This window comes from Pipra filicauda, unplaced genomic scaffold, assembly GCF_003945595.2.
Source record: "Pipra filicauda isolate LSUMZ 115617 unplaced genomic scaffold, ASM394559v2 scaffold102_size2360937_pilon, whole genome shotgun sequence".
Classification (NCBI taxonomy): Eukaryota; Metazoa; Chordata; class Aves; order Passeriformes; family Pipridae; genus Pipra; species Pipra filicauda.
In genome coordinates this window covers 1,264,700-1,288,518 of record NW_024103463.1, presented here as the reverse complement: position 1 = coordinate 1,288,518, position 23,819 = coordinate 1,264,700, and the positions used below count along the sequence as shown (strand labels likewise).

The 23,819-nt window shown below is 60.0% G+C and overlaps 3 protein-coding genes across 6 annotated transcripts; all 3 read right to left on the bottom strand.

Annotated features, from left to right (window-relative positions):
* Positions 1–371: 371 nt before the first annotated feature.
* LOC113991400 (PHD finger protein 7-like) lies at positions 372–15,851 on the bottom strand. 4 transcript variants are annotated; one of them, XM_039378362.1, is made up of 13 exons: positions 15,666–15,851; positions 15,478–15,569; positions 15,291–15,392; positions 15,010–15,134; positions 14,769–14,931; positions 14,576–14,682; positions 14,249–14,362; positions 11,706–11,824; positions 11,359–11,534; positions 11,087–11,230; positions 10,504–10,769; positions 10,223–10,347; positions 372–785 (listed from the first exon to the last, which is right to left on the bottom strand). In XM_039378362.1, the coding sequence occupies exons 1-9, from the start codon at positions 15,706–15,708 to the stop codon at positions 11,524–11,526; spliced, it is 876 nt and encodes a 291-aa protein (XP_039234296.1). In that variant the 5' UTR covers positions 15,709–15,851; the 3' UTR covers positions 372–785; positions 10,223–10,347; positions 10,504–10,769; positions 11,087–11,230; positions 11,359–11,523. The 4 variants fall into 4 exon arrangements, with proteins under 4 accessions (XP_039234296.1, XP_039234306.1, XP_039234301.1 ...); XM_039378360.1 differs by lacking the exon at positions 372–785 and adding an exon at positions 9,732–10,145; XM_039378367.1 differs by lacking the exons at positions 372–785; positions 10,223–10,347 and adding an exon at positions 2,784–2,838.
* LOC120322605 (serine/arginine repetitive matrix protein 2-like) lies at positions 3,185–8,182 on the bottom strand. Its single transcript, XM_039378349.1, has 11 exons — positions 7,589–8,182; positions 7,400–7,491; positions 7,213–7,314; positions 6,932–7,056; positions 6,692–6,854; positions 6,499–6,605; positions 6,171–6,284; positions 5,851–6,038; positions 4,513–5,678; positions 3,371–4,221; positions 3,185–3,274 (listed from the first exon to the last, which is right to left on the bottom strand). The coding sequence occupies exons 1-9, from the start codon at positions 7,629–7,631 to the stop codon at positions 4,564–4,566; spliced, it is 2,049 nt and encodes a 682-aa protein (XP_039234283.1). The 5' UTR covers positions 7,632–8,182; the 3' UTR covers positions 3,185–3,274; positions 3,371–4,221; positions 4,513–4,563.
* Positions 15,852–17,872: 2,021 nt separating the features above from the next.
* Positions 17,873–23,819, bottom strand: LOC113996415 (PHD finger protein 7-like). The gene is made up of 13 exons (XM_039378354.1): positions 23,743–23,819; positions 23,555–23,646; positions 23,368–23,469; positions 23,087–23,211; positions 22,846–23,008; positions 22,653–22,759; positions 22,326–22,439; positions 19,783–19,901; positions 19,482–19,656; positions 19,227–19,370; positions 18,645–18,909; positions 18,364–18,488; positions 17,873–18,286 (listed from the first exon to the last, which is right to left on the bottom strand). Exons 1-9 carry the CDS (start codon positions 23,783–23,785, stop codon positions 19,505–19,507), a joined length of 1,017 nt encoding a protein of 338 aa, XP_039234288.1. The 5' UTR covers positions 23,786–23,819; the 3' UTR covers positions 17,873–18,286; positions 18,364–18,488; positions 18,645–18,909; positions 19,227–19,370; positions 19,482–19,504.

The window sequence follows — 23,819 nt, the reverse complement described above, 5'->3', positions numbered from 1 at the left end:
TGAGGGGAACCCGCCATGGCACCGCCGGGGCGCTCCTGCCCCCGGGCCGCCGGCAGCAGGGACAGGACGGGGCTGCCAACACCCCGCCACTGCTTCCCTGCCTTCAGTGCATCAAGGCGGTGGCACCGCTGGATTGCAAAACATTCCAAACGTCTCCCTTGCAACACCAAGGGGAAACCATAGAATAGGAAGGAAAGGAAAGCTGGGCCAAAAGCCAAGGGGGATGAAAGGGAAACCTGCACAAAGATACTACTAAGCCTTGGGCTTTGCAATAGCCTCCAACGTGTCAGGTGAAACATTAGGATGAAACAATCTACTAAACGCTGCGACATCGAAAGTGCCATTTGCATAATTTTGCAAATACACAAAAATATTTTAAAAAGCAGTCCTATACATTTATTGAAGGGATTTGATAAGTTGCTGACAGAACCAGTTTCACGTCTGTGATGTTCTTCATGCTTCCTGGATGGGGGTGCATCTCCCAGCACTTGGGGCTGCCACACGGCTCCTGTCACGGCAACTTCTAGATTGGCTGCATTAATTTGGAGTCTGATGTTGCTGGTTTTGCCTTTGGGATGTCCTCGCTTCTTCCTGGCCGCTGTTGCACCTCCCAGCCCTTGGTGATCTCACGTGGCTCCTGTCACGATGACTTCTGGACTGGCTCTGTGTATTGGGGGTCTGATATTGCTGCCAGAAGTGGTTTCGCTTGCAGGATGTCTCTGTTTGTGCCCGGCTCTGGAGTCGCCTCCACTGCCTGCTCTGAGCTGTGTGCGGGGCAGTAGGAGCTGGGGGGAAAAGGGGTGGGTGAGCTGAGAAGTGCTGGGCCCTTCCCTGGTGCTGGCAAGGAGGGGACAGGAGGTACCTGTACAGTGGAATGAACTGGGTGGCACAGCCTCCCTGCTTGGCACAGGGCAGGTGGAAGCTCAGGTCACAATCTGTTTCCCAGCAGGAGATGGTGGCCCCGCTCTGGCCACAGATGCAGCAGCTCTGGAAAGAGCAGAGCAGCCCCATCAGCTGCAGCCTCAGGGCCTCCTCCTTGTCCCAGAGCTGGTTGGAAGGGCTGGGCTTTCTTGCTTGGGGTCTGGGCTAAGCTCCAGCAAACCTCGCCTGGCACAAATCTCCCTGCTCTTCTCAGGCTCTCACCTTCTGTGCTGCCTGGGAGACTACATCTAGGATATCCCTTGGGAGAAAGCCCTGGAATCCTACTTGATCATCATTGTGCAGAGGAAGGTGGCTGGCAAAAACCTGTAGAAAAAAGGACACGTACTGATGAGGAGAGAGTGGCAGGGACTACCTGTCAAAACATGAAGCGACTCACCCGGCAGAACTCGTGGAAACAGAGCCCATTTATCTGGATTTCTTCTCTACACGTCCGGGTCAGCCTCTGGTCGTCCACACAGCTGGCATGCTGGAGGGGAGAGAGACCATGGCACCTCTGCCAGGCTGGGGCAGCTTCCCTGCAGGATTGACCCCAAGGGCTGCTCTGTCCCTGCCTGGCTGGCTGAAGGGCAGGGCTGGAGGCCTTGGGGAGGACAGGACATTGTGGGCACGGGTGTCCCAGCAGGTGTCCCTGCCCCAGCTGGACCCCGCTTGCTGAGGAAAGGAGGGTCCCAGCCCCGGGATGCCTGGACAGCTCCTGCCTCCCCGTGCCACTGCTCCTGCCCCCACGCTGGCCGCCCCGACAGCCCCTCTGCCAGGCTGCGGGAGGGGCACTTTGCTCTCACCTGGCTCCCTCCCTTCGGGTGCTCCTCCTCCCTGTCTGACGTGGGATGTGTCAGCAGTGGGTCCCTGTCTCACCGTCCCACTGGTGAGTGGAGCTCCCAGCACTGGGTGCTCTAACACAGCTCCTGTCACGGTGACTTCAGGATCTGCTGGATGAATTTGGGGTCTGACACTGCTGGTGGGAGCGGATTCGCCTGCAGTCAGGACTCCGACTGCTGGAGCAGCTGCTGTCCTCAGTTGCTGGGAAGCTGCTCTGGGATGACCCCAATGTTACCTGACTGTCAGGGCCGGAGCGGCTCGTCTTTTGTGAGAGGGATTTCAGAGTCTCCTCCGATGTTGCCTGTCGGTTTGTATGGAGTTTGCTTGTACTGAGGGTGATGGTCTCATATTCCTTGGTGTTGTCAGAAGAGTCCTTCATGAGAGCAACAAGCTCTGGGTCTTAACTGGACGCTGTAAGGGGAAGCAGGAGGGTCAAGGCCACACCAGGCCTGGGTCAAGATCGGCCAGAGCTGTGTCTCCAGTCCTCCTGGAGCAGACAGGCTCTGCCAAGCCAATCCTGGACACCCGTTGCCAGGCCCAGGGGCACCAGGCCCAGGGTCATCAGGGTGCTTTGCCTTTTACCTGTGCCCAGACCAGCACAGCCATCACATTCCCAGCTGGTTATGATGTCCCTCAGGCCAGAGCAGTGCCTGTGGGTGCCCTCAGCAGCACAGGAGGAGCACAGGAGCAGTTCCCAGGGCCTGGGGAAGCAAACAGGTTCATGGAGGTGAGGACAAAGTGTCCAAAGCATGGGATTATCTGGCTGAGCTCTTCTCCTGGGTCCTTCTGCTTCTAGCCCTGCAGAGCCCCAGGGTGCAGCTTTGGCAACTTACCCCTGTCCCTCTGCCTCCTGCCTGCCTCCTGGAAAAAGGCACTCACTGGCATCGCAGTGCCTGTGTCTGTCTCCCAGTTCATTGAATGCAGTATGGTTCTCCATGATGGTGATCTGATGGGAAAAGAAAAACTGATGAGCTCCCTCTGTCCTGGCATCGGGCAGGTGCAGGGTGTCCCTGCTCTTCCCCCTGTGCCATCCCAGCAGGAGATGGTGGCCCCGCTCTGGCCACAGATGCAGCAGCTCTGGAAAGAGCAGAGCAGCCCCATCAGCTGCAGCCTCAGGGCCTCCTCCTTGTCCCAGAGCTGGTTGGAAGGGCTGGGCTTTCTTGCTTGGGGTCTGGGCTAAGCTCCAGCAAACCTCGCCTGGCACAAATCTCCCTGCTCTTGTCAGGCTCTCACCTTCTGTGCTGCCTGGGAGACTAAATCTAGGATATCCCTTTGGAGAAAGCCCTGGAGTACTACTTGATCATCATTGTGCTGAGCAAGGTGGCTGGCAAAAAACTGTAGAAAAAAGGACATGTACTGATGAGGAGAGAGTGGCAGGGACTACCTGTCAAAACATGGAGGGAGCCCACATAGCAACTCACCAGGCAGAACTCGTGGGCACAGAGCCCATTTATCTGGTGATTTTCCCCACAGATGTCCCGGTCAGCCTCTGATCTCCGACACAGCAGGCATGCTGGAGGGGAGAGAGACCATGGCCCGGGCATGGCACCTGTACTGCCTGCCCTGACAGCCCCTCTGCCAGGCTGAGGGAGGGGCACTTTGCTCTCACCTGGTAACCTCACTTCGGGGGGCTCCTCCTTCCATTCTGATGTGGGACGTGTCAGTGGTGGGTCCCTGTCTCACCGTCCCACTGGTGAGTGGAGCTCCCAGCACTGGGTGCTCTAACACGGCTCCTGTCAAGGCAACTTCTGGATCCGCTGGATGAATTTGAGGTCCGACGCTGCTGGCGGGAGTGCTGTTGCCTTTGGGATGTCCTGGCTACTGTCTCCCTTGAGTTTCGCCTGCCAGCACTCGGTGCTGGTGTGCAGTTCCTGTCAAGGGGACTTCTGGACCGGCCGGATGGATCTGGGGTCTCACGTTGCAGGCGGGAGCGGTTTCGCCTGCGGGATGTCCCTGATGGTCTCGGCCTGGGCCTGCACCTCCCAGGACTTGGTGCTGTCACATGGGTCCTGTCCAGGGGACTTCTGGACCGAAGATGTGGATTTTGGGCCCAATGTTGCCGGCGGGGGTGGTTTTGCCGGCGGTCAGGCCCCCGACTGCTGGAGCTGCTGCTGTCCTCACTTTCTGTGAAGGTGCTCTGGGATGACCCCGATGTTACTTGACTGTCAGGACTGGAGCTGCTCGTCTCCTGTGAGGGAGTTTGCAGAGACTGCTCCCATGTTGTCTGTCGGTTGGTACGGTGGTTGCTCGTCTGTGGTGCTGAAGAGACAGGGGCAGGCACCTGGGCGCTGGTGCTGGGGCTGATGGTGTCCAGTGGTGCAGAACTGGGAGACAGCCCTGGTAGTACGAGGATGCCTGCGTTGGTGCTGGTGGTCTGGGGTTCCCTGGAGACATCAGAAGGCTCCAGTCCTGACAGTCAGGCCATGCTGGGGCCAGCAAGCTCCAAGTCATCTTTGGAGGCTGGAAGGGGAAGCAGGAATGTCAAGGCCACCCCAGACCTGGGGCAGGATAGGCCAGAGCAGTGCCCCCAGCCCTCCTGGAGCAGACAGGCTCTGCCAAACCCACCCTGAGCACCCACTGCCAGCCCCTGCCTGGCACCTGGCCAAGGGGAACACGAGTGCTTTGGAAAAGAGGGTCTCAGTCCCGGGATGCCTGGACAGCTCCTGCCTCCCCCTGCCACCGCTCCCAGCCCCACGCTGGCCACCCTGACAGCCCCTTTGCCAGGCTGCAGGAGGGGCACTTTGCTCTCACCTGGCTCCCTCCCTTTGGGGGCCTCCTCCTTCCTGTCTGACATGTAACGCATCAGTGGGGAGTCCCTGTCTCACCGTCTGAGCGGTGAGTGGGGCTCCCAGCACTGGGTGCTCTATCACGCCTCCCGTCACGGCGACTTCTGGATCTGCTGGATGAGTCTGAGGTCCGACGCTGCTGGCGGGAGTGCTGTTGTCTGTGGGAAGTCCTTACTGCTGTCTCCCTTGAGTTTCGCCTGCCAGCACTCGGTGCTGGCGTGCAGTTCCTGTCAAGGGGACTTCTGGACCGACCAGATGTATTTGAGGTCCGACTTTGGCGGCGGGAGCTATTTCGCCTGCGGGATGTCCCTGATTCTTCCTGGCTGGGCCTGCGCCTCCCAGTACTTGGTGTTGGGACATGGCTCCTGTCACGGCGACTTCTGGACCGAAGGCGTGGATTTTGCGGCCGACGTTGCTGGCGGGAGCGGTTTCGGCTGCGGGATGTCTCTGATGCTTCGTGGGTGGAGGTGCAGCTCCCAGCCCTTGGTGTTCTCACATGGCTCCCGTGACGTCGACTTCTGGACCGAAGGTGTGGATTTTGGGGCCGACGTTGCTGGCGGGAGCGGTTTCGGTTGCTGGATGTCTCTGATGCCTCCTCGCTGTGGCTGCGCCTCCGAGGACTCGGTGGTGGTGGCAAACAAATCCTGTCATGGGGACTCGGGGACCGGAGTTGTGGTGAACATCTCCTGTCATAGGGACTTGGGTACCGAAGGTGTGGATTTTGGGGACGACTTTGCCGGCGGGAGTGTCTTCGTCTGCGGGATGTCCCTGACTGTCTCTCCCTGGGCCTGCACCTCGCAGCAGTTGGTTCCGGCACATGGCTCCTGTCCAGGGGACTTCTGGACCGATGTGGATTTTGGGGCCGACTTTGCCGGCGGGTACGGTTTTGCCAGCGGTCAGGCCTCCGACTGCGAGAGCAGCTGCTGTCCTCAGTTTCTGCGATGTTGCTGTGGGATGGCCTTGATGTTACCCGACTATAGAGGCTGGGGCTGCTTGTCTCCTCTGAGGGAGATTCCAGAGACTGCTCTGATGCTGCCTGTTGGCTGGTGCTGGGGTTGATGGTCTCGTCTTCTGCTGACACAGCAGGAGACTCCTCCATGAGTCTAGCAAGGATTGAGAATTCACTGGAGGCTGTAAGGGGAAGCAAGGAAGGTCAAGACCGCCCCAGGCCCAAGGCAGAATAAGCCAGAGCAGTGCCCTGAGCCCTCCTGGAGCTGACAGGCTCTGCCAAGACCACCGTGGGCACGCATTGCCAGGCCCAGGGGCACCTGACCCAGGGCCATTCAGGTGCTTTGCTTCTTACATGTGAAGTGCTCAGCACAGCTGTCACAATCACAGTTGTCCATGCAGACTGTCGTGCCACGGCGTCTGCGGCTGCTCTGGCGAGCACAGTTGTCACATTCCCAGCCGGATATGGTGTTCCGCACACTAGAGCAGTATCTGTGGGTGCCCTCCGCAGCACAGGAGGAGCACAGGAGCAGTTCCCAGGGCCTGGAAAAGCAATCAGGTTCATGGAGGTGAGGACAAAGTGTCCAAAGTGTGGGAGTATCTGGCTGAGCTCTTCTTCTGGGTCCTTCTGCTTCAAGCCCTGCAGAGCCCCAGGATGCAGCTGCAGCAACTTACCCCTCCTCCTCTGCCTCCTGCCTGCCTCTTGGATAAAAGCACTCACTGGCATCACAGCGCCTGTGTCTGTCTAACAGCTCAGCGAACGCATCATTCTCCTCCCATGTTGGTGGTCTGATGGGAAAAGGAAAACTGATGAGCTCCCTCTGTTCTGGCATCGGGCAGGTGCAGGGTGTCCCTGCTCTTCCCCCTGTGCCATTTCCAGCTCCTGCGGGAAGCTGAACCTGGGACTCACGGAACAGGGCAGGGCCAGGACTGCTGGGGCAGGCCCTGGCACGGCACAGCACTTGCACCCCCTGTGTTGTGAGCCAGGCAGAAGGACACCAACCTGAAGGGGATTCGGATCCCCATGGTGAACATCTCCCCAAGAAATGCCGGCCTGTTTCTGCAGATGGGGCACTGGAAGGAGGAAAATCCAGAGCGCAGAGCCTGTCCCTGCAGGACAAACACAAGTAGTGAGAGTGAGGCCCTGGTGCTGCTGAGCCCCTGCTGTGCCCCCCGGGTTAGGGAACCACTCCTACTTGGATGCAGTCCCTGTGGAACCAGGTGGTTTTACAGGCTGGGCACACCATGGTGTTGAATGTCTTTCTGTCCTCCACAGGCTCCATGCAGATGAGGCATTCGGTGCCTGGCTCTGGAGTCGCCTCCACTGCCTGCTCTGGGCTGTGTGCCGGGCAGTAGGAGCTGGGGGGAAAAGGGGTGGGTGAGCTGAGAAGTGCTGGGCCCTTCCCTGGTGGTGGCAAGGAGGGGACAGGAGGTACCTGTACGGTGGAATGAACTGGGTGACACAGCGTCCCTGCTTGGCACAGGGCAGGTGGAAGCTCAGGTCACAATCTGTTTCACAGCAGGAGATGGTGGCCCCGCTCTGGCCACAGATGCAGCAGCTCTGGAAAGAGCAGAGCAGCCCCATCAGCAGCAGCCTCAGGGCCTCCTCCTTGTCCCAGAGCTGGTTGGAAGGGCTGGGCTTTCTTGCTTGGGGTATGGGCTAAGCTCCAGCAAACCTCGCCTGGCACAGATTTCCCTGCACTTGTCAGGCTCTCACCGTCTGTGCTGCTCGGTTGACTGCATGTAGGATATCCCTTGGGAGAAAGCCCTGGAGTCCTACTCGTTCATTCTCTTGCTGTTCAAGGATGCTGGCAAAATACTGCAGGAAAAGGACACGCACTGATGAGCAGAGAGTGGCAGGGACTGCCTGTCAAAAAGTGGAGGGAGCCCACGGAGCAACTCACCAGGCAGAACACGTGGGCACAGATCCCATGTTTCTGGAGTTTTTCCCCGCAGATGTCCGGGTCAGCCTCTGATCGCTGACACAGCAGGCATGCTGGAGGGGAGAGAGACAATGGCCCCGGGCATGGCACCTGTACTGCCTGCCCTGACAGCCCCTCTGCCAGGCTGAGGGAGGGGCACTTTGCTCTCACCTGGCTCCCTCCCTCTGGGGGCCTCCTCCTCCCTGTCTGACATGGTGACTGTCAGCGGTGGGTGTCTGTCCTTGGAGCACCTCCAGGTGCTCCTACACTAGTTCTGAGGCAGAAGTGAGACGAGTTTTCAACACAGGGCCAGAGCCCTGAGGCGTAGAGCCCCCTGACTCGCTGGTCAGCCCTGTGTGAGCCCGGTCTCTCTCTGCTGTCTCTTCCTGTTGTCTGGTTGAGGAACACCAAGGTCTCCTCCAGGTGCTCCTCCACTGGTACTGAGGCAGAAGTGAGACGAGTTTTCAACACAGGGCCAGAGCCCTGAGGCGTAGAGCCCCCTGACTCGCTGGTCAGCCCTGTGTGAGCCCGGTCTCTCTCTGCCGTCTCTTTCTATCGTCTGGTTGAGGAACACTGAGGTCTCCTCCAGGTGCTCCTACACTCTCTGTGCAAAAGAAGCGAGAGGCGTTTGCAAAAGAAGGGCTGTCCCTCCTCTTCCTTCTCCTCTCGTTGTCAGGTAACACTGACACTGGGCCTGAGCCCAGAGTCCCGTTTTGTGCCCTTGGCCTCACGGGTCACAGTGGCCACTGTGACATCAGCATCCTGCACCTGAAATACGGGCAGGGATGGCCCCAGCCCACCCCCCCCACTGTGAGGCAGCCCCTTGGTAACCGAGGTTCCGAGGCGGGTCCCGAGCCCTCGGTAAGCACAGAGCCGGGGCGGCTGCTGCTGCAGCAAGCGCAGGCTCAAATGCCAGGCCCTGGGGCAGCCACCGAGGACTCTTGGGCAGCCACTGTTGCACAAAAAGTGCTGTTCAGGCAGTGCCACTCCAGGGCTCCGGCCCTGGCCAAGGCAGATCTCTGCTCCTGCCCCTGGCCCAGGGAACACTGCCAGCACATCAGGGACGCTGATTCCCCAGCAGAGGTGCCTGAGGACTGCAGGAAAGCCGACATCACTGCAGTCTTCAAAAAGGGCAGCAAGATGGACCCAGGAAATGATAGGCCCATCAGTGTCACCTCCATCCCCAGAAAGGGGACAGAACAGCTCATGCTGCATGTCATCTCTAAGCCTGTGGAATAAAAGGAAGGGCAAATCATGCTTGACCAGTCTCCTAGCCTTCTCTGCTGGAGTGACTGGCTGGGTACATGAGGGGAGAGCAGTGCAACCTCTGGATGGCGCACGGTGCAGTTTTTGCCTCCAGGGCAGCGAAGCCCAACCCGCGGCACTCGCCGCTCGCCGTCCTCTCCTGCGCTCCGTTGCGCGGGACCCTCCCCCGCTGGGACCCGCGATCATTTCGGTCCCAAGTTCCGCGCCCGCGCTCCCCTCGGTGCCAGAATGTTCCCGACGCTTTTCCCGGGCTCGCGGCGCTCCCTCGAGCCCGAGCGCCGCCACTCCAGCGCCGACCGCGGCCGTTCCCAAAGCGCCGGCCGTGTGCGGGGAGGGCGGGACGGCTCGGGGCGACTGAGTGCGGGGGCTGCCCCGGGCAGAGCTCCCCCTGCGATCCCAGCGCGCTCCCGGCGGGCAGTTTGGAGCCAGGCAGCCATTCCTGCGGGCTCTTAGAGCGGGAAGCGGTCGCCGCTGGGTCACAGCGCACAGATGTGCCTGGGGGACGGGGCTGCCCCGGCAACACCGCCGTGCGCGGGCAGCGGGGCCGCCCTGAGGGGAACCCGCCATGGCACCGCCGGGGCCGCCCCGCACAGCCGGGCTGCGGCTGCCCACACCTGAGGGGAACCCGCCATGGCACCGCCGGGGCCGCCCCGCACAGCCGGGCTGCGGCTGCCCACACCTGAGGGGAACCCGCCATGGCACCGCCGGGGCGCTCCTGCCCCCGGGCCGCCGGCAGCAGGGACAGGACGGGGCTGCCAACACCCCGCCACTGCTTCCCTGCCTTCAGTGCATCAAGGCGGTGGCACCGCTGGATTGCAAAACATTCCAAACGTCTCCCTTGCAACACCAAGGGGAAACCATAGAATAGGAAGGAAAGGAAAGCTGGGCCAAAAGCCAAGGGGGATGAAAGGGAAACCTGAACAAAGATACTAAGCCTTGGGCTTTGCAATAGCCTCCAACGTGTCAGGTGAAACATTAGGATGAAACAATCTACTAAACGCTGCGACATCGAAAGTGCCATTTGCATAATTTTGCAAATACACAAAAATATTTTAAAAAGCAGTCCTATACATTTATTGAAGGGATTTGATAAGTTGCTGACAGAACCAGTTTCACGTCTGTGATGTTCTTCATGCTTCCTGGATGGGGGTGCATCTCCCAGCACTTGGGGCTGCCACACGGCTCCTGTCACGGCAACTTCTAGATTGGCTGCATTAATTTGGAGTCTGACGTTGCTGGTTTTGCCTTTGGGATGTCCTCGCTTCTTCCTGGCCGCTGTTGCACCTCCCAGCCCTTGGTGATCTCACGTGGCTCCTGTCACGATGACTTCTGGACTGGCTCTGTGTATTGGGGGTCTGATATTGCTGCCAGAAGTGGTTTCGCTTGCAGGATGTCTCTGTTTGTGCCTGGCTCTGGAGTCACCTCCACTGCCTGCTCTGGGCTGTGTGCGGGGCAGTAGGAGCTGGGGGGAAAAGGGGTGGGTGAGCTGAGAAGTGCTGGGCCCTTCCCTGGTGGTGGTGAGAAGGAGACAGGAGGTACCTGTACGGTGGAATGAACTGGGTGACACAGTGTCCCTGCTTGGCACAGGGCAGGTGGAAGCTCAGGTCACAATCTGTTTCACAGCAGGAGATGGTGGCCCCGCTCTGGCCACAGATGCAGCAGCTCTGGAAAGAGCAGAGCAGCCCCATCAGCAGCAGCCTCAGGGCCTCCTCCTTGTCCCAGAGCTGGTTGGAAGGGCTGGGCTTTCTTGCTTGGGGTCAGGGCTAAGCTCCAGCAAACCTCGCCTGGCACAAATCTCCCTGCTCTTCTCAGGCTCTCACCTTCTGTGCTTCCCGGGAGACTACATCTAGGATATCCCTTGGGAGAAAGCCCTGGAATCCTACTTGATCATCATTGTGCAGAGGAAGGTGGCTGGCAAAAACCTGTAGAAAAAAGGACACGTACTGATGAGGAGAGAGTGGCAGGGACTACCTGTCAAAACATGAAGCAACTCACCCGGCAGAACTCGTGGAAACAGAGCCCATTTATCTGGATTTTTTTCTCCACACGTCCGGGTCAGCCTCTGATCTTCCACACAGCTGGCATGCTGGAGGGGAGAGAGACCATGGTACCTCTGCAGGGCTGGGGCAGCTTCCCTGCGGGATTGACCCCAAGGGCTGCTCTGTGCCTGCCTGGCTGGCTGAAGGGCAGGGCTGGAGGCCTTGGGGAGGACAGGACATTGTGGGCACGGGTGTCCCAGCAGGTGTCCCCTGCCCCAGCTGGGCCCCGCTTGCTGAGGAAAGGAGGGTCCCAGCCCCGGGATGCCTGGACAGCTCCTGCCTCCCCGTGCCACTGCTCCTGGCCCCACGCTGGCCGCCCCGACAGCCCCTCTGCCAGGCTGCGGGAGGGGCACTTTGCTCTCACCTGGCTCCCTCCCTTCGGGTGCTCCTCCTCCCTGTCTGATGTGGGACGTGTCAGCGGTGGGTCCCTGTCTCACCATCCCACTGGTGAGTGGAGCTCCCAGCACTGGGTGCTCTAACACAGCTCCTGTCACGGTGACTTCAGGATCTGCTGGATGAATTTGGGGTCTGACACTGCTGGTGGAAGCGGTTTCACCTGCAGTCAGGACTCCGACTGCTGGAGCAGCTGCTGTCCTCAGTTGCTGGGAAGCTGCTCTGGGATGACCCCAATGTTACCTGACTGTCAGGGCTGGAGCGGTTCGTCTTTTGTGAGAGGGATTTCAGAGTCTCCTCCGATGTTGCCTGTCGGTTTGTATGGAGTTTGCTTGTACTAGGGGTGATGGTCTTGTATTCCTTGGAGTTGTCAGAAGAGTCCTTCATGAGAGCAACAAGCTCTGGGTCTTAACTGGAGGCTGTAAGGGGAAGCAGGAGGGTCAAGGCCACTCCAGGCCTGGGTCAAGATCGGCCAGAGCTGTGTCTCCAGTCCTCCTGGAGCAGACAGGCTCTGCCAAGCCAACCCTGGACACCCATTGCCAGGCCCAGGGGCACCAGGCCCAGGGTCAGCAGGGTGCTTTGCCTTTTACCTGTGCCCAGACCAGCACAGCCATCACATTCCCAGCTGGTTATGATGTCCCTCAGGCCAGAGCAGTGCCTGGGGGTGCCCTCGGCAGCACAGGAGGAGCACAGGAGCAGTTCCCAGGGCCTGGGGAAGCAAACGGGTTCATGGAGGTGCTGAGCTCTTCTCCTGGGTCCTTCTGCTTGAAGCCCTGCAGAGCCCTGGGGTGCAGCTTTGGCAACTTACCCCTCCTCCTCTGCCTCCTGCCTGCCTCCTGGAAAAAGGCACTCACTGGCATCGCAGCGCCTGTGTCTGTCTCCTAGCTGGGCAAATGCATTAAAGCCCTCCCCTCATGGTGGTCTGATGGGAAAAGGAAAAGTGATGAGCTCCCTCTGCCCTGGCATTGGGCAGGTGCAGGGTGTCCCTGCTCTTCCCCCTGTGCCATCCCAGCAGGAGATGGTGGCCCCGCTCTGGCCACAGATGCAGCAGCTCTGGAGAGAGCAGAGCAGCCCCATCAGCTGCAGCCTCAGGGCCTCCTCCTTGTCCCAGAGCTGGTTGGAAGGGCTGGGCTTTCTTGCTTGGGGTCTGGGCTAAGCTCCAGCAAACCTCTCCTGGCACAAATCTCCCTACTCTTCTCAGGCTCTCACCTTCTGTGCCACTCGGTTGACTGCATGTAGGATATCCCTTGGGAGAAAGCCCTGGAGTTGTACTTGATCATCGTTGTGCAGAGGAAGGTGGCTGGTAAAAAACTGTAGAAAAAAGGACATGCACTGATGAGGAGAGAGTGGCAGGGACTGCCTGTCAAAAAATGGAGGGAGCCCACAGAGCAACTCACCAGGCAGAACTTGTGGGCACAGATCCCATGTTTCTGCATTTTCTCCCCACAGATGTCCAGGTCAGCCGCTGATCTCCGACACAGCAGGCATGCTGGAGGGGAGAGAGACCATGGCCCGGGCATGGCACCTGTACTGCCCGCCCTGACAGCCCCTCTGCCAGGCTGAGGGAGGGGCACTTTGCTCTCACCTGGCTCTCTCCCTTCCGGGCCTCCTCCTCCCTGTCTGACGTGGGATGTGTCAGTGGTGGGTCCCTGTCTCACCGTCCCACCGGTGAGTGCGCCTGGCAGTACTTGGTGCTCTAACTCGGCTCCTGTCATGTGGACTTCTGGATCTGGTGGATGAGTTCCGGGTCCGACGCTGCTGGCGGGAGTGCTGTTGCCTTTGGGAAGTCCTGACTGCTGTCTCCCTTGAGTTTCGCCTGCCAGCACTCGGTGCTGGTGTGCAGTTCCTGTCAAGGGGACTTCTGGACCGGCCGGATGGATTTGCAGTCTGACGTTGCAGGCGGGAGCGGTTTCGCCTGCGGGATGTCCCTGATGCTTCGTGGCTGGGGATGCGGCTCCCAGGACTTGGTGCTCTCACACAGTTTCTATCACGGCGACTTCTGGACCGGCCAGATGGATCTGGGGCCTGATGTTGTTGGCGGGAGCGATTTTGGTTGCGGGATGTCCTTGATGTTTCCCGGCTGCGGCTGCTCCTCCCAGCACTGGGTGCTCTCACCTGGCTCCTGTCGTGGCGACTTCTGGACCGGCCGGATGGATTTGGGGTCTCACGTTGCAGGCGGGAGCGGTTTCGCCTGCGGGATGTCCCTGATGGTCTCGGCCTGGGCCTGCGCCTCCCAGGACTTGGTGATGGCTCATGGGTCCTGTCCAGGGGACTTCTGGACCGAAAGTGTGGATTTTGGGCCCGACGTTGCCGGCGGGGGTGGTTTTGCTGGCGGTCAGGCCCCCGACTGCTGGAGCTGCTGCTGTCCTCAGTTTCTGTGAAGGTGCTCTGGGATGACCCCGATGTTACTTGACTGTCAGGACTGGAGCTGCTCGTCTCCTGTGAGGGAGTTTGCAGAGACTGCTCCCATGTTGTCTGTCGGTTGGTACGGTGGTTGCTCGTCTGTGGTGCTGAAGAGACAGGGGCTGGCACCTGGGCGCTGGTGCTGGGGCTGATGGTGTCCAGTGGTGCAGAACTGGGAGACAGCCCTGGTAGCACGAGGATGCCTGCGTTGGTGCTGGTGGTCTGGGGTTCCCTGGAGCCATCAGAAGGCTCCAGTCCTGACTGCCTGGCCATGCTGGGGCCAGCAAGCCGGGAGTCAACTCGGGAGGCTGTGAGGGGAAGCAGGAATGTCAAGGTCACCCCAGACCTGGGGCAGGATAGGCCAGAGCAGTGCCCCCAGCCCTCCTGGAGCAGACAGGCTCTGCCAAACCCACCCTGAGCACCCACTGCCATGCCCAGGGGCACCAGGCCCAGGGTCAACAGGGTGCTTTGCCTCTTACATGTGCCCAGGCCAGCACAGCCATCACATTCCCAGCTGGTTGTACTGTTCCTCAGGCCAGAGCAGTGCCTGTGGGTGCCCTCGGCAGCACAGGAGGAGCACAGGAGCAGTTCCCAGGGCCTGGGGAAGAAAACGGGTTCATGGAGGTGAGGACAAAGTGTCCAAAGCGTGGGAGTATCTGGCTGAGCTCTTCTCCTGGGTCCTTCTGCTTCTAGCCCTGCAGAGCCCCAGGGTGCAGCTTTGGCAACTTACCCCTGTCCCTCTGCCTCCTGCCTGCCTCCTGGAAAAAGGCACTCACTGGCATCACAGCGCCTGTGTCTGTCTCCCAGCTCATCAAATGCATTAAAGTCCTCCCATGTTGGTGGTCTGATGGAAAAGGAAAACTGATGAGCTCCCTCTGTTCTGGCATCGGGCAGGTGCAGGGTGTCCCTGCTCTTCCCCCTGTGCCATTTCCAGCTCCTGCGGGAAGCTGAACCTGGGACTCACGGAACAGGGCAGGGCCAGGACTGCTGGGGCAGGCCCTGGCACGGCACAGCACTTGCACCCCCTGTGTTGTGAGCCAGGCAGAAGGACACCAACCTGAAGGGGATTCGGATCCCCATGGTGAGCAGATCCTTGCGAAATGCGTCATCATTTCTGCAGAGGGGGCACTGGATGGAGGAATAACCAGCATGCAGAGCCTGTCCCTGCAGGAGAAACACAACAGCCAGAGTGAGGCCCTGGTGCTGCTGAGCCCCTGCTGTGCCCCCAGAGGTGAGGGAACCACTCCTACTTGGATGCAGTCCCTGTGGAACCAGGCATTTTTGCAGGCTGGGCACACCATGGTGTTGAATGTCTTTCTGTCCTCCACAGGCTCCATGCAGATGAGGCATTCGGTGCCTGGCTCTGGAGTCGCCTCCACTGCCTGCTGTGGCCTGTGTGCGGCGCAGAAGGCCCTGGGGGGAAAAAGGGGTGGGTGAAGTGAGAAGTGCTGGGCCCTTCCCTGGTGGTGGTAAGGAGGGGACAGGAGGTACCTGAATGGTCTGCAGAACTGGGTGACACAGCCTCCCTGCCTGGCACAGGGCAGGTGGAAGCTCACATCACAGTGTCTTCTACAGCAGTAAATGGTGGCCCCGATTTGGCCACAGATGCTGCAGCTCTGGAAAGAGCAGAGCAGCCCCATCAGCAGCAGCCTCAGGGCCTCCTCCTTGTCCCAGAGCTGGTTGGAAGGGCTGGGCTTTCTTGCTTGGGGTCTGGGCTAAGCTCCAGCAAACCTCGCCTGGCACAAATCTCCCTGCTCTAGTCAACCTCTCACCTCCTCTGCCGCCTGGGAGACTACATCTCGGATCTCCCATGAGTGAAGACACCAGAGTCCTCTTCGATGAACCGGGCGGTCAGGAAAGTTGTTGGCAAAAAACTGCAGGAAAATACCACTCACTGATGAGCAGAGAGTGGCAGGGACTGCCTGTCAAAAAGTGGAGGGAGCTCACAGAGCAACTCACCAGGCAGTTCTCGTGGGCACAGAACCCATGTATGAAGAGTTTTTCCCCGCAGATGTCCGAGTCAGCATCTGATTGCCGACACAGCAGGCATGCTGGAGGGGAGAGAGACAATGGCCCGGGCATGGCACCTGTACTGCCTGCCCTGACAGCCCCTCTGCCAGGCTGAGGGAGGGGCACTTTGCTCTCACCTGGCTCCCTCCCTCTGGGGGCCGCCTGCTCCCTGTGTGACATGATGACTGTCAGTGGTGGGTGTCTGTCCTTGGAGCACCTCCAGGTGCTCCTACACTAGTTCTGAGGCAGAAGTGAGACGAGTTTTCAACACAGGGCCAGAGCCCTGAGGCGTAGAGCCCCCTGACTCGCTGGTCAGCCCTGTGTGAGCCCAGTCTCTCTCTGCTGTCTCTTCCTGTTGTCTGGTTGAGGAACACCAAGGTCTCCTCCAGGTGCTCCTCCACTGGTACTGAGGCAGAAGTGAGACGAGTTTTCAACACAGGGCCAGAGCCCTGAGGCGTAGAGCCCCCTGACTCGCTGGTCAGCCCTGTGTGAGCCCGGTCTCTCTCTGCCGTCTCTTTCTGTTGTCTGGTTGAGGAACACTGAGGTCTCCTCCAGGTGCTCCTACACTCTCTGTGCAAAAGAAGCGAGAGGCGTTTGCAAAAGAAGGGCTGTCCCTCCTCTTCCTTCTCCTCTCGTTGTCAGGTAACACTGACACTGGGCCTGAGCCCAGAGTCCCGTTTTGTGCCCTTGGCCTCACGGGTCACAGTGGCCACTGTGACATCAGCATCCTGCACCTGAAATACGGGCAGGGATGGCCCCAGCCCACCCCCCCCACTGTGAGGCAGCCCCTTGGTAACCGAGGTTCCGAGGCGGGTCCCAAGCCCTCGGTAAGCACAGAGCCGGGGCGGCTGCTGCTGCAGCAAGCGCAGGCTCAAATGCCAGGCCCTGGGGCAGCCACCGAGGACTCTTGGGCAGCCACTGTTGCACAAAAAGTGCTGTTCAGGCAGTGCCACTCCAGGGCTCCGGCCCTGGCCAAGGCAGATCTCTGCTCCTGCCCCTGGCCCAGGGAACACTGCCAGCACCTCAGGGACGCTGATTCCCCAGCAGAGGTGCCTGAGGACTGCAGGAAAGCCGACATCACTGCAGTCTTCAAAAAGGGCTGCAAGATGGACCCAGGAAATGATAGGCCCATCAGTGTCACCTCCATCCCCAGAAAGGGGACAGAACAGCTCATGCTGCATGTCATCTCTAAGCCTGTGGAATAAAAGGAAGGGCAAATCATGCTTGACCAGTCTCCTAGCCTTCTCTGCTGGAGTGACTGGCTGGGTACATGAGGGGAGAGCAGTGCAACCTCTGGATGGCGCACGGTGCAGTTTTTGCCTCCAGGGCAGCGAAGCCCAACCCGCGGCACTCGCCGCTCGCCGTCCTCTCCTGCGCTCCGTTGCGCGGGACCCTCCCCCGCTGGGACCCGCGATCATTTCGGTCCCAAGTTCCGCGCCCGCGCTCCCCTCGGTGCCAGAATGTTCCCGACGCTTTTCCCGGGCTCGCGGCGCTCCCTCGAGCCCGAGCGCCGCCACTCCAGCGCCGACCGCGGCCGTTCCCAAAGCGCCGCCGTGTGCGGGGAGGGCGGGACGGCTCGGGGCGACTGAGTGCGGGGGCTGCCCCGGGCAGAGCTCCCCCTGCGATCCCAGCGCGCTCCCGGCGGGCAGTTTGGAGCCAGGCAGCCATTCCTGCGGGCTCTTAGAGCGGGAAGCGGTCGCCGCTGGGTCACAGCGCACAGATGTGCCTGGGGGACGGGGCTGCCCCGGCAACACCGCCGTGCGCGGGCAGCGGGGCCGCCCTGAGGGGAACCCGCCATGGCACCGCCGGGGCCGCCCCGCACAGCCGGGCTGCGGCTGCCCACACCTGAGGGGAACCCCCCATGGCACCGCCGGGGCCGCCCCGCACAGCCGGGCTGCGGCTGCCCACACCTGAGGGGAACCCGCCATGGCACCGCCGGGGCCGCCCCGCACAGCCGGGCTGCGGCTGCCCACACCTGAGGGGAACCCGCCATGGCACCGCCGGGGCGCTCCTGCCCCCGGGCCGCCGGCAGCAGGGACAGGACGGGGCTGCCAACACCCCGCCACTGCTTCCCTGCCTTCAGTGCATCAAGGCGGTGGCACCGCTGGATTGCAAAACATTCCAAACGTCTCCCTTGCAACACCAAGGGGAAACCATAGAATACGAAGGAAAGGAAAGCTGGGCCAAAAGCCAAGGGGGATGAAAGGGAAACCTGAACAAAGATACTAAGCCTTGGGCTTTGCAATAGCCTCCAACGTGTCAGGTGAAACATTAGGATGAAACAATCTACTAAACGCTGCGACATCGAAAGTGCCATTTGCATAATTTTGCAAATACACAAAAATATTTTAAAAAGCAGTCCTATACATTTATTGAAGGGATTTGATAAGTTGCTGACAGAACCAGTTTCACGTCTGTGATGTTCTTCATGCTTCCTGGATGGGGGTGCATCTCCCAGCACTTGGGGCTGCCACACGGCTCCTGTCACGGCAACTTCTAGATTGGCTGCATTAATTTGGAGTCTGACGTTGCTGGTTTTGCCTTTGGGATGTCCTCGCTTCTTCCTGGCCGCTGTTGCACCTCCCAGCCCTTGGTGATCTCACGTGGCTCCTGTCACGATGACTTCTGGACTGGCTCTGTGTACTGGGGGTCTGATATTGCTGCCAGAAGTGGTTTCGCTTGCAGGATGTCTCTGTTTGTGCCTGGCTCTGGAGTCGCCTCCACTGCCTGCTCTGAGCTGTGTGCCGGGCAGTAGGAGCTGGGGGGAAAAGGGGTGGGTGAGCTGAGAAGTGCTGGGCCCTTCCCTGGTGCTGGCAAGGAGGGGACAGGAGGTACCTGTACGGTGGAATGAACTGGGTGACACAGCCTCCCTGCTTGGCACAGGGCAGGTGGAAGCTCGGGTCACAATCTGTTTCACAGCAGGAGATGGTGGCCCCGCTCTGGCCACAGATGCAGCAGCTCTGGAAAGAGCAGAGCAGCCCCATCAGCAGCAGCCTCAGGGCCTCCTCCTTGTCCCAGAGCTGGTTGGAAGGGCTGGGCTTTCTTACTTGGGATCAGGGCTAAGCTCCAGCAAACCTGGCCTGGCACAAATCTCCCTGCTCTTCTCAGGCTCTCACCTTCTGTGCTTCCCGGGAGACTACGTCTAGGATATCCCTTGGGAGAAAGCCCTGGAATCCTACTTGATCATCATTGTGCAGAGGAAGGTGGCTGGCAAAAACCTGTAGAAAAAAGGACACGTACTGATGAGGAGAGAGTGGCAGGGACTACCTGTCAAAACATGAAGCGACTCACCCGGCAGAACTCGTGGAAACAGAGCCCATTTATCTGGATTTCTTCTCCACACGTCCGGGTCAGCCTCTGGTCGTCCACACAGCTGGCATGCTGGAGGGGAGAGAGACCATGGCACCTCTGCCAGGCTGGGGCAGCTTCCCTGCAGGATTGACCCCAAGGGCTGCTCTGTCCCTGCCTGGCTGGCTGAAGGGCAGGGCTGGAGGCCTTGGGGAGGACGGGACATTGTGGGCACGGGTGTCCCAGCAGGTGTCCCCTGCCCCAGCTGGGCCCCGCTTGCTGAGGAAAGGAGGGTCCCAGCCCCGGGATGCCTGGACAGCTCCTGCCTCCCCGTGCCACTGCTCCTGGCCCCACGCTGGCCGCCCCGACAGCCCCTCTGCCAGGCTGCGGGAGGGGCACTTTGCTCTCACCTGGCTCCCTCCCTTCGGGTGCTCCTCCTCCCTGTCTGATGTGGGACGTGTCAGCGGTGGGTCCCTGTCTCACCATCCCACTGGTGAGTGGAGCTCCCAGCACTGGGTGCTCTAACACGGCTCCTGTCACGGTGACTTCAGGATCTGCTGGATGAATTTGGGGTATGACACTGCTGGTGGGAGTGGTGTTGCCCTGCTGGAGCAGCTGCTGTCCTCAGTTTCTGTGAAACTGCTCTGGGATGACCCCAATGTTACCTGACTGTCAGGGCTGGAGCTGCTCATCTCCTGTGAGGGAGATTCCAGAGGCTGCTCTGAGTTGCCTGTGTGTTGATATGGTGGTTTCTGGTGCTGCAGGTGATGGTCTCACGATCTGTGGAGTTGTCAGAAGAGTCCTTCATGAGAGCAACAAGCTCTGGATCTTCACTGGAGACTGTAAGGGGAAGCAGGAAGTTCAAGGCCACCCCAGCCCTGGGGCAGGATAGGCCAGAGCAGTGCCCCCAGCCCTCCTGGACACCCATTGCCAGGTCCAGGGTCATCAGGGTGCTTTGCCTTTTACCTGTGCCCAGGCCAGCACAGCCATCACATTCCCAGCTGGTTATGATGTCCCTCAGGCCAGAGCAGTGCCTGAGGGTGCCCTCGGCAGCACAGGAGGAGCACAGGAGCAGTTCCCAGGGCCTGGGGAAGCAAACGGGTTCATGGAGGTGCTGAGCTCTTCTCCTGGGTCCTTCTGCTTGAAGCCCTGCAGAGCCCTGGGGTGCAGCTTTGGTAACTTACCCCTGTCCCTCTGCCTCCTGCCTGCTTCCTGGAAAAAGGCACTCACTGGCATCACAGTGCCTGTGTCTGTCTCCCAGTTCATTGAATGCAGTATGGTTCTCCATGATGGTGGTCTGATGGGAAAAGGGAAAACTGATGAGCTCCCTCTGCCCTGGCATTGGGCAGGTGCAGGGTGTCCCTGCTCTTCCCCCTGTGCCATCCCAGCAGGAGATGGTGGCCCCGCTCTGGCCACAGATGCAGCAGCTCTGGAAAGAGCAGAGCAGCCCCATCAGCTGCAGCCTCAGGGCCTCCTCCTTGTCCCAGAGCTGGTTGGAAGGGCTGGGCTTTCTTGCTTGGGGTCTGGGCTAAGCTCCAGCAAACCTCGCCTGGCACAAATCTCCCTGCTCTTCTCAGGCTGTCACCTTCTGTGCCACTCGGTTGACTGCATGTAGGATATCCCTTGGGAGAAAGCCCTGGAGTTGTACTTGATCATCGTTGTGCAGAGGAAGGTGGCTGGTAAAAAACTGTAGAAAAAAGGACACACACTGATGAGGAGAGAGTGGCAGGGACTGCCTGTCAAAAAATGGAGGGAGCCCACAGAGCAACTCACCAGGCAGAACTTGTGGGCACAGATCCCATGTTTCTGCATTTTCTCCCCACAGATGTCTGGGTCAGCCCCTGATCTCCGACACAGCAGGCATGCTGGAGGGGAGAGAGACCATGGCCCGGGCATGGCACCTGTACTGCCCACCCTGACAGCCCCTCTGCCAGGCTGAGGGAGGGGCACTTTGCTCTCACCTGGCTCTCTCCCTTCTGGGCCTCCTCCTCCCTGTCTGACGTGGGACGTGTCAGTGGTGGGTCCCTGTCTCACCGTCCCACCGGTGAGTGCGCCTGGCAGTACTTGGTGCTCTAACTCGGCTCCTGTCATGTGGACTTCTGGATCTGGTGGATGAGTTCCGGGTCCGACGCTGCTGGCGGGAGTGCTGTTGCCTTTGGGAAGTCCTGACTGCTGTCTCCCTTGAGTTTCGCCTGCCAGCACTCGGTGCTGGTGTGCAGTTCCTGTCAAGGGGACTTCTGGACCGGCCGGATGGATTTGCAGTCTGACGTTGCAGGCGGGAGCGGTTTCGCCTGCGGGATGTCCCTGATGCTTCCTGGCTGGGGATGCGGCTCCCAGGACTTGGTGCTCTCACACAGTTTCTATCACGGCGACTTCTGGACCGGCCAGATGGATCTGGGGCCTGATGTTGTTGGCGGGAGCGATTTTGGTTGCGGGATGTCCTTGATGTTTCCCGGCTGCGGCTGCTCCTCCCAGCACTGGGTGCTCTCACCTGGCTCCTGTCGTGGCGACTTCTGGACCGGCCGGATGGATTTGGGGTCTCACGTTGCAGGCGGGAGCGGTTTCGCCTGCGGGATGTCCCTGATGGTCTTGGCCTGGGCCTGCGCCTCCCAGGACTTGGTGATGGCTCATGGGTCCTGTCCAGGGGACTTCTGGACCGAAAGTGTGGATTTTGGGCCCAATGTTGCCGGCGGGGGTGGTTTTGCCGGCGGTCAGGCCCCCGACTGCTGGAGCTGCTGCTGTCCTCACTTTCTGTGAAGGTGCTCTGGGATGACCCCGATGTTACTTGACTGTCAGGACTGGAGCTGCTCGTCTCCTGTGAGGGAGTTTGCAGAGACTGCTCCCATGTTGTCTGTCGGTTGGTACGGTGGTTGCTCGTCTGTGGTGCTGAAGAGACAGGGGCTGGCACCTGGGTGCTGGTGCTGGGGCTGATGGTGTCCAGTGGTGCAGAACTGGGAGACAGCCCTGGTAGCACGAGGATGCCTGCGTTGGTGCTGGTGGTCTGGGGTTCCCTGGAGCCATCACAAGGCTCCAGTCCTGACTGCCTGGCCATGCTGGGGCCAGCAAGCCGGGAGTCAACTCGGGAGGCTGTGAGGGGAAGCAGGAATGTCAAGGTCACCCCAGACCTGGGGCAGGATAGGCCAGAGCAGTGCCTCCAGCCCTCCTGGAGCAGACAGGCTCTGCCAAACCCACCCTGAGCACCCACTGCCATGCCCAGGGGCACCAGGCCCAGGGTCAACAGGGTGCTTTGCCTCTTACATGTGCCCAGGCCAGCACAGCCATCACATTCCCAGCTGGTTGTACTGTTCCTCAGGCCAGAGCAGTGCCTGTGGGTGCCCTCAGCAGCACAGGAGGAGCACAGGAGCAGTTCCCAGGGCCTGGGGAAGAAAACAGGTTCATGGAGGTGAGGACAAAGTGTCCAAAGCGTGGGAGTATCTGGCTGAGCTCTTCTCCTGGGTCCTTCTGCTTCTAGCCCTGCAGAGCCCCAGGGTGCAGCTTTGGCAACTTACCCCTGTCCCTCTGCCTCCTGCCTGCCTCCTGGAAAAAGGCACTCACTGGCATCACAGCGCCTGTGTCTGTCTCCCAGCTCATCAAATGCATTAAAGTCCTCCCATGTTGGTGGTCTGATGGAAAAGGAAAACTGATGAGCTCCCTCTGCCCCGGCATCGGGCAGGTGCAGGGTGTCCCTGCTCTTCCCCCTGTGCCACTTCCAGCTCCTGCGGGAAGCTGAACCTGGGACTCACGGAACAGGGCAGGGCCAGGACTGCTGGGGCAGGCCCTGGCACGGCACAGCACTTGCACCCCCTGTGTTGTGAGCCAGGCAGAAGGACACCAACCTGAAGGGGATTCGGATCCCCATGGTGAGCAGATCCTTGCGAAATGCGTCATCATTTCTGCAGAGGGGGCACTGGATGGAGGAATAACCAGCATGCAGAGCCTGTCCCTGCAGGAGAAACACAACAGCCAGAGTGAGGCCCTGGTGCTGCTGAGCCCCTGCTGTGCCCCCAGAGGTGAGGGAACCACTCCTACTTGGATGCAGTCCCTGTGGAACCAGGCATTTTTGCAGGCTGGGCACACCATGGTGTTGAATGTCTTTCTGTCCTCCACAGGCTCCATGCAGATGAGGCATTCGGTGCCTGGCTCTGGAGTCGCCTCCACTGCCTGCTGTGGCCTGTGTGCGGCGCAGAAGGCCCTGGGGGGAAAAAGGGGTGGGTGAAGTGAGAAGTGCTGGGCCCTTCCCTGGTGGTGGTAAGGAGGGGACAGGAGGTACCTGAATGGTCTGCAGAACTGGGTGACACAGCCTCCCTGCCTGGCACAGGGCAGGTGGAAGCTCACATCACAGTGTCTTCTACAGCAGTAAATGGTGGCCCCGATTTGGCCACAGATGCTGCAGCTCTGGAAAGAGCAGAGCAGCCCCATCAGCAGCAGCCTCAGGGCCTCCTCCTTGTCCCAGAGCTGGTTGGAAGGGCTGGGCTTTCTTGCTTGGGGTCTGGGCTAAGCTCCAGCAAACCTCGCCTGGCACAAATCTCCCTGCTCTAGTCAACCTCTCACCTCCTCTGCCGCCTGGGAGACTACATCTCGGATCTCCCATGAGTGAAGACACCAGAGTCCTCTTCGATGAACCGGGCGGTCAGGAAAGTTGTTGGCAAAAAACTGCAGGAAAATACCACTCACTGATGAGCAGAGAGTGGCAGGGACTGCCTGTCAAAAAGTGGAGGGAGCTCACAGAGCAACTCACCAGGCAGTTCTCGTGGGCACAGAACCCATGTATGAAGAGTTTTTCCCCGCAGATGTCCGAGTCAGCATCTGATTGCCGACACAGCAGGCATGCTGGAGGGGAGAGAGACAATGGCCCGGGCATGGCACCTGTACTGCCTGCCCTGACAGCCCCTCTGCCAGGCTGAGGGAGGGGCACTTTGCTCTCACCTGGCTCCCTCCCTCTGGGGGCCGCCTGCTCCCTGTGTGACATGATGACTGTCAGTGGTGGGTGTCTGTCCTTGGAG